This window comes from Raphanus sativus, chromosome 6, assembly GCF_000801105.2.
Source record: "Raphanus sativus cultivar WK10039 chromosome 6, ASM80110v3, whole genome shotgun sequence".
NCBI classification, from domain to species: domain Eukaryota; kingdom Viridiplantae; phylum Streptophyta; class Magnoliopsida; order Brassicales; family Brassicaceae; genus Raphanus; species Raphanus sativus.
Window position 1 is genome coordinate 41412842 of NC_079516.1, and position 12575 is coordinate 41425416.

General features: G+C 29.2%; 1 protein-coding gene across 1 annotated transcript; it reads right to left on the bottom strand.

The window, feature by feature from the left end:
• Positions 1-8105: 8105 nt before the first annotated feature.
• On the bottom strand, positions 8106-9465 carry LOC108810525 (mitogen-activated protein kinase kinase kinase 20). The gene has a single exon (XM_018582631.2). It carries the CDS (start codon positions 9398-9400, stop codon positions 8228-8230), a length of 1173 nt encoding a protein of 390 aa, XP_018438133.1. The 5' UTR covers positions 9401-9465; the 3' UTR covers positions 8106-8227.
• Positions 9466-12575: the final 3110 nt, after the last annotated feature.

Here is a 12575-nt window from a genome sequence, read left to right on the forward strand (position 1 = left end):
AATGTGTCACAATGTACATTCAGTTAAACTTTAAACCACCAAATTATTTAACAAGCACTAGATAATCAAGTTATCTTTTTTAGGTCAACATCAGGTTAGATTTTGTATCACAAAAAACTTTTAATGTGACTTGCTTATCAGGTGAGTGTTAGTTTTTAAAAAAATCTTATATATTAAAACAAAAGTCATAATTTTTTTCATGTGTGATTTTTTTTTTAATTTGACCATCTTTTAGTTTTTATTAAATGCATTTTATTATGACTAATAATATATAATCTTTTAAATACTTTAATCATAGTATCTTTTGATATCTTTTTCTTTTAAATATAAATATATATTTTAAAAATTCTAACAAATATTTTTAAAAGATTTTAACAAGATTTTAATTTTCAAACATTATATGTAAATATTTTAGTAATTTAGAAATTAGTTATGAATTATTATTATACATAAATATATTTTATATAATTAAAATATAAATTTAATCCTATTTTATCTATTGTATAATCATAATCAATAATTGTAAGATAAAATTATTATACTGAGGTAAATATGATAAACTATATTAAATTGTTAAATTTTTATATTTTATTTTCTTAAGTATTTATGTTCAAAATATAATACATTGGTAAACGGGTTAACATTAGCAAACTATATAATACATATATACAAATAAACATGTATTTCGTTAAATCTAATATTATAAAATATTTTAAATCGTGATATCTTTTCATTTTAAATATGAATATTTTATTTAAAAATCTGTTGAAAAATATTTTAAACATATCTTAATTTTCAAAAAATTTATGTAGATATTTCAACTAATTTTTTAATTAGCAATGAAGTATTATTATACACTAATATATATTCAGTTATCATTTATAATGAAAAAAATAAAAAAAATATTTTATTTTGTCTATTTTATAATAATAATCATATATATTAAAACAGAAGTCACAATCTTAATTCATGTGTGATTTTTTTTTTAAAAAATGGACTTTCATTGTTAATCAATTATCATTCATTTAATATATCACTTCTAATATAACCATCTTCTCCTACAAAACATGATTGGTTAACAAACCGATATTTGATTCCTTATTATTGTTTAATTCATTATTAAATGTAATCATATTATTCTAATTCTGAATATTTGATTTTTTTTTACTTTACCATCAATCCAAATATTTATATATATAAAATGAAAATCAACACCCGCACGGTTATGCGGGTCGAAATCTAGTTATTTTTTAATTAATAAGAGCTGTTAAAACAAAAAAATGGGGAAAATAAATTGAAATTAGAAAAATATTTCAAAAGTTCACTTTAAAAAAATCAAAATATTTTTATTAAAAATTTTGAATAAATAAATAATTTAAAAACAAACAAAATATAGAGTTTTTCAACAATGACCTATTTTCTCAAACACAAAAATACTTCTTTTTGCCATTTTTCAACCTAAAAAATCAACTATTTCAAAAATGTCATTACTCTTCTGAAACCAGTTATATATGTACTTATGTTCAAAACATCTCTTTTTTTTTTGAATAACCCGGTGTATCCTGGCATCCATCGAAGTGAATCCAGACTAGTGGCGAGTGTCCGTATCAGCCTACATTATCGGCCGGAGTACGCCTCGGTTACCGGACGCTGGGAGAGCCCAGATTTTAAATTTAACCCCCAGTGGCCAGCGGGATTCGAATCCGGGTCCGTATTGGGACCGAAGCTCCCTCAAGACCACTAGACCGTCTTCGCTTGGTTTGTTCAAAACATCTTCATCTTCATTTTCATGACTTATTAGGAAACTGTTATTGTCATCAATATTATTAACAAACCAAACTCTTAATGCATTTGAAATAGTTTCCTACATCAGATTATCTCATTTTTTTTCACTTCCCTTTTTATGTTATATCTGAATTTTATTGAATTTGGAGTGTACTTTTGCATTCAAAATCATATTTTGGGTTATTTTTGGCAAATCTTCCAATTAACTCAATAAATACTAGACTTAGCCAACATATTTTTTTAGTGTTTCAAAAGAAGTGTTTAAAGAAAAGCCAACATAATTTTTAATAAAATTTAAATTTTATAAACTATTTGAAATTATGACGCTACATATGAATACATGTTTAAAAGTTATTAGACACATATATATTTTCACACAACCAAACACTGAAATTGTTTTGGACATAAAAACAAAAGATGTAGGTTGGCCTCGCATGACTTCAATTCAACTGATAAAATATCTCAAATTTTGTCACGAGATCTCTCTCACGAGTGACATTATTGTGAAACAACAACAAAAACAAAAGAAACAAAAGAGGTAGCTTGTTTGGGTGGTCTCATCATAAGCCCAAATTAGATGTAGTTTTTGTTTTCTAGAAGGCCATGGTCTCAACTTCAACTTTGGTTCTATCTTCAATTGAAAATAGGATTGCTGATATTTTCATCATAGGAAACATTTTCCCATTTGTTAAAAGGTGGAGCAACGAAAACGTCTATTCCAAACACACATTCACCACCTCCTGAAATGTATCCAAATGGTGCCGCCGGCGCCATGAACCAGGCTGTCGGTAGAAACTGCTTCACTCCCCGCTTCGTCTCGAAAGAATGAAACATGATCGGTTCAAGTTCTACAAAAAAATACAAACACTATGTTTAGATTTACTCTCTGTGTTGGAACTATATGTTGGAACTCGTTTTTGACGAAATGGTTTAAGACCATTTTTTGGTATGTTTCGGGACGAAGACGTTCGTCGGAATAACCGAATGTTTGACACTATGAAGTAGTGTACTCGTATGTCAAAATCAGAGTTGGTTTTGAATGAGAAATGGAAGTGCCAAATGAGTTTGCCTAAATATTAAAAATTAGCAAATGTCATATATTGGATATTTGGGTTTGAATTTGTTAGTTGGATATTATGTCCATTACTTATTCATGACTATCTTTATGTTTGTATAAACATAAAATGCAAACCCAAATTAAAAGAAATATTATTTATGTTTGATTTGGTCAAATATATAATATATTCTTTATTGCTAAGTCATTAAAAATTGAGTCAAAAGGAATTAAATTTTCTTAATGACAATATTGATTTTTTGACTTTAAGACTCCATTATTCTCTTGTATGTTATGGCTTCTCAAAAGCATAATGTGATGTTTTGTATTTTCTATATAAAGGCTTGTGAGCCATTTAGAAAATAATAGAGTGAGACACACTTGAAAACCAACAACAAATACAATTCCTCCATGTTATAGTGATGTTTTATTTTATTTATTTTTGTGTCTGAGAGTACAACACAAAATTAGTTTCGCCAGGCTTCTGATAGAGTGACGCAAATTCAGAAGATTGTTTGCAGTTGTATCCTGGGACTCATTACGTTATCGAACCGTCGCACTACGGGACGTATTTTGAGTTAAGGAAAGAGATAATATCTCGCCTCTGCAGTTGTATCATCCTTTTCTTACTCTTTGGTATAGTATTATCATTTTTTATTTTTTACAATATTCAGTAATCCGTAGTTTATAAAATACGGTTCTATCACTATATAAACTCCGCAATAATCAAAGATAATTGCGTTTCATGTGTATCTTCTCTGCTCTGGACCATTACATTTTGCACACATATAGTAATATAACCACTAGGCTAAGACATTCTCTATATATTGATAGTCCCTCAATAAATATCGCATCATTAAAGTAGTAAGTATTAGAAAGAAAACAAAAGTTTTTAGTATATTTCTATATTTATTTGTTTTGTCAACAACCTTCACTATGCAATCGATAACGTAGTGACACTGATACAAATAACTAAGCTATATGAATAATGGATCCCCTTTCGTACTTACCTTGGTAGTAATAATACTTGTTGTGTATATAATTGTAGACGAAGAACTTTATCACCGCATACACGGCCTGTGAATCGGTGATGCCGGAGTCATCAATTCTTGCATAAAGAGAAACAAATGAGGCCGAGGTGTAGTCTTTATCCCCACCCCTTGGGTAGATCAGGAACGTCCTTTTAACATTTGTTAAAACCAAAATAGGTCATAATTAAAAACACATGTAAGCTACCAAATTACTTGAACTTGATGAGAGTGAATTTACCAATTGAATTCGCCAGCGGTGAAAGGATGGGACTCGAAGTATCCATCATGGTTGTGAAAGACTGGAACTTGACGCTATAAGATGATGGAGGACTGTTTCGCCATAACGTTATCACTCCTTGTGTTAGATTAAGCTTCTCGTTTTTCTGTGACCCTTTAGTAACAAAAGAAACATAGCCCAGTTAAATAATTAATCTCAGGAAGTGTCACTAGAATCAGTTTTGAATTCTTCACTTTTTTGCCATTTAAGGCATCCACAGTGGCCAGCAAAAAAAAAGTGAAATCGTGATGAAATGTGATGAACACTTTTCGTCGACCCCACAATAAGTTTTTCAAACACTTATCAATTAATGTCATTATTGAGGTTGTCTACAAGTCGTAATCACAACTGAGTCGTTAACCGTACCTTTGTATATAGCAGGTTCCTGTGCCTAAATAGAAAACCAGAAGGAAAAAAAAACAGAAAAGAGTCAAATACTGATCAAATATGAATCCATACTTAAAAATATCACCAATAATCACATTCTACATGTATATAATACATTTGAAAAACGACTTAATAAGTTAATAAATAAAACACCACAAACAAATAATCAAGACTTTCATGAATGATCAAATGTTATTTTTTTTACACCAGTCCAATGTTATTTAACAATTAACAAATAAAATTTCCACGATTACTGAACAAATGGTATCCGATTCTGGAATGAACATATTCATTAGACTTTTTAGTTAAATTCAGTTATAAAAATCGAATAAATGTTCGAGAAACTTATCAGGAAATGCCTCTGAGAGAGAACAAGTCAACCCTACGACAAAGATACGGATCATGGGAAAAATTATAGGAACTAGAAACCGAAAGAAAGTTGTCATAACCTGATGTCGAAAGCTTAAAGAATAGGGATCGCTAAGGAAGAGGCCTATCTTGGAATTCACAGCGACTGCCAAGAACACGACAACCAAAGCTACCAAAGGCCATCGCCATCCAAGTGATCTCTTCCCTCTCGTCTCTACTTCTATGTTTGCACTTGTTTCCATGATAAATCAAATCCTTCACAAGACAAACACTCAAGTTATTTCTCTAACGCATATTTTGTTCCTGATATTAATACAAGTCGCGGCTGGTTTAAATTTTATTTAATACGACTTTAGTTTTTAGTCGTGTCTTACTTTTTAATTTTTACTAGGTGATTTTCCCGTGCTCATGCACGGATATAAATATTTATAAAATAAATATACTATAATAATTGATTGCTATATACTTTAATTAATTTATGATTTTATGCATATTTTATATTAATAATATTCCATTACTTTAATTAGACATGTTATATCTAGTCGATTTAGTTATCATTTAGGTATATTGGATTGCATTTATTTCTCTGAATTCAACTTTAATATTTTTATTCTAAATATATTATAGTTTTGATTAATTTTTTATTTGCATTTAGGTTGCTTGTTGTCTTCCTTAATTTTAATAAAATCTATTATTTTAGATATAAGGTTGATTAGTCGAGACACTCATTGAGTTACATATATTTTTCAAATTCAAACTGAAATATAATTGTTTTATTTTTTATAGTTTACATGGTCGGACTATTAAATCTAAGTATCCAGACTTTGTTTAGCAAAAATCCAATTGATAATTAATATATATATATATAATTAAGTTGAATCAAATTAATTTTATTTATCGTTTAAATGTGCATGTATGATCATAATATTTATCAAATTATATGTTCACTTTTTAATATATATATATATATATATTAGAAAAGAAAATATGAACAATAGAAAGTTACAAACATAAGAAACTGATACATTTTTAGAAGCTCATGAACACATATCAATATTTACAATAATTAAAATATTTTATAATTTATAAGTATTTTATGTCTTAGATTTATTGAAAGGTAAACCAAAATTTATTTTAAATAATCTAAAAATAAGAATTCATATTTACTTTGGTATTTTAATTATGGTTATATTAAACTCCACAAACATAAAAACATAAAATTGAAAAGCAAATTTAGTATTAGCAAACCATATAATTGTAATAATGAAAATATAATATATCTACCTCGTTAAAGTATATAGTTTTATGTTATTTAAAATATTTTATAATTATTTGATCAAAAGATGTTTATTGTTAAAATATATATCAGTTTATGTTACTTAATTATTTTATGTAATCATCTAAGAAATTAGATAGATTTATCATATATCAAAATATTTCTATTACTTTGAAAATATATTTTTTGTATTGATTAAAATTATGTTTTAAAATAAATAATATTTATTTTCTAATATCCATTATCTTTCTGAAATTTATTTTTATGAAATCACATTACATACAAATATATATATTTTCATCTAAGAAACAATATATAAAAATAAAGTATTTTATTAATTCAAAAGTATATTGTATGTTATTTAAAAATATTTAAAAATAGAATATTACTATCTTGTGAAATTTCCTTTTTAATGAAATCATATTATATATACATATATTTTCTTTTTTTAAATTCGATTTTTAAAATTTATAACTGTTTCCTTTTTTAGTATATATGTTATATGGAAATTTTTAAAAAGGAAATTAAATAAAAAACAATAATATTATTTAAATGTAATATTTTTAATTGATTAAGGGTGTGATCGTAATCAACCACCGTCAAATTTAACGTGAGTGCGACACGTATGAAACTGACTTCTCAAATAATATTATAGAGATGCCTTTGGCGCCCTTTGAAGCATTCTTAAAATGAAGTCTTTATTAATCAATATTCAATAGGATTTGGTCTTAGGTCTTCAGATAAAAACATCTTGCCGTCTTAGGCTTCTCATCTTCGTTGGCTAAACGTCACTCCTGCCAATTTTTTTTTTTTGCTTATGTAATATTTTGGCTTGGCTCAGTTTGAATCAACCAATCAATTTGTAATAGCGACAAGTCTAAGGAAATTCTATATATGTTAATTTGAATTAGACAACAGAAAGTTGAGAGTAGGAGATTCGATGGATCAGCCAGTGTATCACAAATTTTGTTAGAAATCGGCAACGGACATATGTAACTTTAATATAATAAACTCCCAATATAATTTTTTACACAACCGTTGTAACCAATCTACCATAAACACAGCTTATCTCTTGTGGCAATATATCCTTCTTGTTTGCACAAAAAGTAGAAGACAGAAATAGGAAAGTCAAATAGCATACATTAAGCGCTCTAGAAATATAATGATTGTACCTTACATGACTTATTGACAAACATAAAAGCAAATGACTTTATCTCAACCTGAATCCTACTTCGGAGATCCAAACCGCTTAGTTATGTTAGTCAGATGCATCAGAGTCAAGAACGGATCATCAGCTAAGTTTTGCGCATATAGAGACCTGAAAACAACTACATGCACAAGTGAATAGGTTCAGATTCATAACAAGGTCTAAGACAGGAAACGAAGTAAAGAGGCTTGGTAAGGTACGGGTTACAATCACAAAATACCTGCAGGATATGAACAGCGAATTCAGGTACTGAAAAGAGTATACTCCGTGCTCTTTATCGTGAAACAAGCTTGACCACAAAACTCTCACCACGTACACTCTGTGATGAAGTAGATTGAAGACAACAATACCTTGTATTCCTTCTCGACATCATAGCCAACAGAAGAAGGTTAGGGACGCGGTTAAGAAGAATCTGTTACTGACATCCACGCCAAGATAGTCAACACCGTGATTAAAACCAGCGGCACCACGAAGACACCAACCTTTTTGGTTGTTTGTTGCAGACAAGATTGTGTGTTTCAATCATCTAAACATGTTCATGTTTCCTCGTTTGTCATATACATTAACTAGCAAGATACAGTTATTTGGTTTTAGACATAACAACTTGTCTGAATATTCTGTTTCAGCTACTGCGATATAGAGTTTTCATAAAATTGCAGTATCTTGACCAAGGATTTTAAGTACAACTGACACTTATATATATATATAGTCTCGACTCTTGTCAAGCTTTTGAGAAAAAAAATCAATTAATTCACTGCAAGTGAAACATATGTGCTTCTTACAATAAGCATTTTACTGCATAATAACAAATTATGAAACAAAGATTAGTTGACATGGACACTTATTTTAGATCTTCTTCTTCCGACTCCTCTTGAGGGTATTCTTCATCTATTTCAATCGCTTCTTCTTCTTCCTCTTCCTCTTCCTCTTCAAATATTTCTTCTTCTTCTTCCTCTTCCTCTTCTTCTTCTTCTTCTTCCTCAAACATTTCGTTTTCTTCTTCTTCCTCCTCTTCAGGGTATTGGTTATTCCACCTAACAAACGGATGGTTCATCAAGCCGTCAACAGTGCACCTTTGGGCAGGATCTTTCTTAAAACACTTTGACAGAAAGTCCTTTGCTTCTTCAGACAAATAATCTGGAACGTACGGAACCAAATCGCTTTCACCAATGAGAGTAATCCATTCTTCCCAGCAACACAGCTCACCATGCTCTGCCCAAACACGTTCCCCTGTCAACATCTCAAGAACCGTGCATCCAAAGGCCCAAACATCCGCACCATAATCAAGAACCTTGTCCCCTATAAGCTCCGGCGACATGAACCGTGTCGTGCCTCTCACGTGACCCCACCCATCCCCGTACTCACTCGACCCTTTCTCCACGGCTTTCCCGAAACCAGAGATCTTAGCCACAAACCCACGATGCTCTCCCGCGAGTAAGATGTTCTTCGGTTTGATGTCGCAGTGTATTATCTTCTCATCGTGGATATACTTCAGACCAATCAAGACGCTCATAGCGAACACCTTCACATCCTCTTCCGCTAACCCTGTCCCTCTGTGGTGTTTGATGAGTTTCGCGAGGCACTGACCTGGACAGTACTCGAGGATCGTGTTGTACATCATCTTCTTGGTTTTCTTGTCACGTGTGGTCGCGTCGCCGTAGTAGGAGACAATGTACGGGCTATCTTGGAGGCGAGTCAAGAACTCGGCCTCGTTCTTGAGCCGTGAGGCCCGCGAGAACTCGGTCGTTTTGATCGCCATCTTTTCGGGAAGATGTTCTTCTTCTCCCTCCGTCGTTCTCACGGCTAAGTGAACAGAGCCGTATGAGTCTTTCCCTAGTAAACTAGTCAACGCCCACAAATCTTTTTCTTGAAAAGGTCTCGTCTTGGTCGAGGAAACATCGTCGTCCTCTGTTTTAGGCTTCTTGTGAGAACGTTCCGAGTCGTAGCTGTTGCCGTCGCCGTCACATCGACCATATCGACTGCTTTCTTCAGAATCAGACATAGATCTCTTCATCTCTCTCTTTCTTTATTTCTTTCTCACTCTCGATTTCTCTGACTTTGGTAATCAAAAAGAAGAATCAGAACAAAAGACGAAGTGTGTAGGTCTGTCCTGTGTGATTTGTATTTATAAGCCGTCTACTTGCACCTCAAGTTTCTCTGTTTCCTTTTTTCAATTAGGTTCGGGGATGTCAGGACAAAGCCGAACCTTAGGTTCGGACCGTGCGGTGATAAATCCAGCCGTTATATTTGACACGTGTAATGTTTGATTTCCGTATTTCCTTTTTTCAGTTAGGTCTGGGTGCAAAGTGGTGATAATCCAGCTGTTTTAATTTTTACTCAACGTTATTGCTAATTTCTAAATTTCCTTTTTTCGCTCCATTGGTAATACTTACTGAGATTGGTGACTATTATTCTACTTACGAATTTTATTATTTATTGAAATATTAATCTGTGTCTTTAAGGAAAAAAGATTAGGCCTCGATCTAGTAGCAGCGCATAATATAATTTTAAAAAATATAGGATCATTTAATTTTAAGAAAACAATTGTTGTTGAAATTTATTGAATCTTTCCTAATTTACCTTTAAAAACGAATTTCACTAATTTAATAATTTTCATTATAAAAAGATATTTATATTGATTTCTTCAATTTAATAATTTTCATTATCTAAAATATTTAATATTTTGTTATAAGGTCTCTAATAACCTTGATGGATAATTAGTTTTGCTTATATTTAATTAATCATAAATTAAAAAATTCATTTATTTATTTATAGTTGTCATTATATAAATGTAGTTTACACTGTGCTATCCAAAAAATTATTTTACAATTATTTTACATCAGAAATTATTTTACATCAATAATAATTCTAAAGAATAGAGATAAATCCATATATATTATGTATATATGAATGTTTTCAAGCTTTGCGCAGAATAAAATTTATTATACTGAAAAAAATTCATATGTAAAAAATTGATACTTAATTCATCACTAAATATTTCAAAGCATGAGTGTTTTCAAGTTTATTTTACATGATAAACTATTTCTTTTATGATGAAAAACTTTGTATATATAAAGAATTTTTTGTTTAATTTGTTATTAAATATCTTTAACATATGAACCATAACTCATACAACTGGTACTTGAACTGATATGAAACCTATTTTATAGATACTTGTAAAATTATTATATCCGAAAATGCGGGAAATGCACTTAGTAATTTAGTGAAAACAAGCAAGTGTGATACTAGCAGAATACCAAAAACAATGAAACTTATAGTTTTCTAAATGATTTGGTAGACTTTAAAGATGATGGTACCCTTGCTTTTTTCGGATCGATTTCTCATCTGGTTTGAATCGTACAATTAATCGATGTAAAAGGATATATTAAGATACAAAAAGATTTTAAAGATTTATTTTAGATTTTTTTCTTTCATTGCCGATGTCTTCTTTCTCCATCTTCTTTCTCTGTTTTTTTTTAATTTTCCTAATAAATTTTAAAAAATTGAAGAAAATCATGAGTTTTGAATAATGCATGGGTTTATCTGGTTTGTTCTCCATGAGTTCATGAGTTCTGAACAACCGAAATAATCATCAGATCATCTGTTTCATTTTGTTTCTAGATTTTATTTAACTTCAAATTGTTTAATTTTTTTCGGTTGGCAGATTATTTTCTGAGTAAAGTTTGTTTAGAAAATTATTTTCTAAGATTTCAATCAAAAGCTTGAAATGAGAAATCAAGATCATAATTATGTCATATGAAATGAACATACAAATAATATTTATGAATATGTATTTTTGGTAATGCGTCAAATTATTGGACAACTAATATAATATATACACGGTTAAAGATCAGTTAGTTGATTTGTTGGTAACATTAAATTCTTAGACAATTAATATAATATTTACATGCTGAACAAATAAGTTATCTGGGGTAAAACTTGTTTGACCTCTGTATATCACATTTCTCGATACCATAAGAATCAAGTTAAAAGCTATAACATATGAAATGAGCATTCAAATAATGTTTAGGTATATGTGTTTGATGGTACATGTCAACTCATGAGCAATTGTAAAGAAAAAGACACTTATTACTTCTATTTGCATCCCGTTTTCATATAATATCTTCAGTTTTCTATAAAATAGATTTTTAAATTTGTAAAAAGATAATTATTTTATTTAGAAATAGATATTGAAACACATTAGTGATCGTCAGGTTATATTACTTAGCACTATATATATATATATAACTTTATCATATATATACAGATTTTTTGAAACTATTTATATATAAATTTTTAATAAATTAAGTTATAATTTTGTTAACAACTGTGATTTACGATGTTGGAAACACAGTAAAACTGATCAATTGCAAAGGAAAAAGTCACATCTTAATTTAGTTGCATCCCGTTTTCATATAATATCCCAATTTCTATAAAATTTAAATTTAAATTTGTAAAAAAAAAAATTATTTTCTCTAAGAAATAGATATAGACACGCGTCAGTGATCGTTATGTTATATTACTTAGCACTAAATAGGATAATTTTTCACAATCTCAGACTGAAAAATGTTATATACTCAGTATTTTCTTATCTTTCAGATATGATTAACAAATTTTATATGTTTTTAGATCCACACATTAGAGATTTTATGATAGAATTTGATGACGTGTAATTTTATATTTGTAAAAAAAATATGTTTTATAAAATAGTTATCGTCAAAAAACTGGCAATTTAAATTTAGCATTAGAAAATTAAGCAGAACTATAATAAATCTATATTTATAATAAACTTATGAAAAATTAACAATATGCAACACACCTATAATAATGTTAAATTTATAGAAAATAAGTATTATAGAACATAAAATATATAACCTAAAACAACATATAATTTCTTAATTAATTTGGTTTATTAAATTAAAATAAAAATCTGTGTGGTCGTGCAAATCATGATCTAGTACTCATTATTAAAGAAAATAGATATATACACGCGTCAAAAATAGTTAGGTTATATTTTTAGCACTAAATCAAGTAGATCTTTTCCATTATTCCACATTGAAAAATACTACAATACTTAAATATTTTTCTTAATTTTAGATATGATTAACAAATCTTATATGTTTTCTTAACTACATAACAGATATTTTAAGATAGAATTTGATAACGTGTACATTTGTAAATTTCTTTTT

Bases quoted from the DNA above. Each gene is read 5' to 3' on its own strand.
- LOC108810525 (XM_018582631.2), bottom strand. From the start codon at position 9,400: ATGAAGAGATCTATGTCTGATTCTGAAGAAAGCAGTCGATATGGTCGA.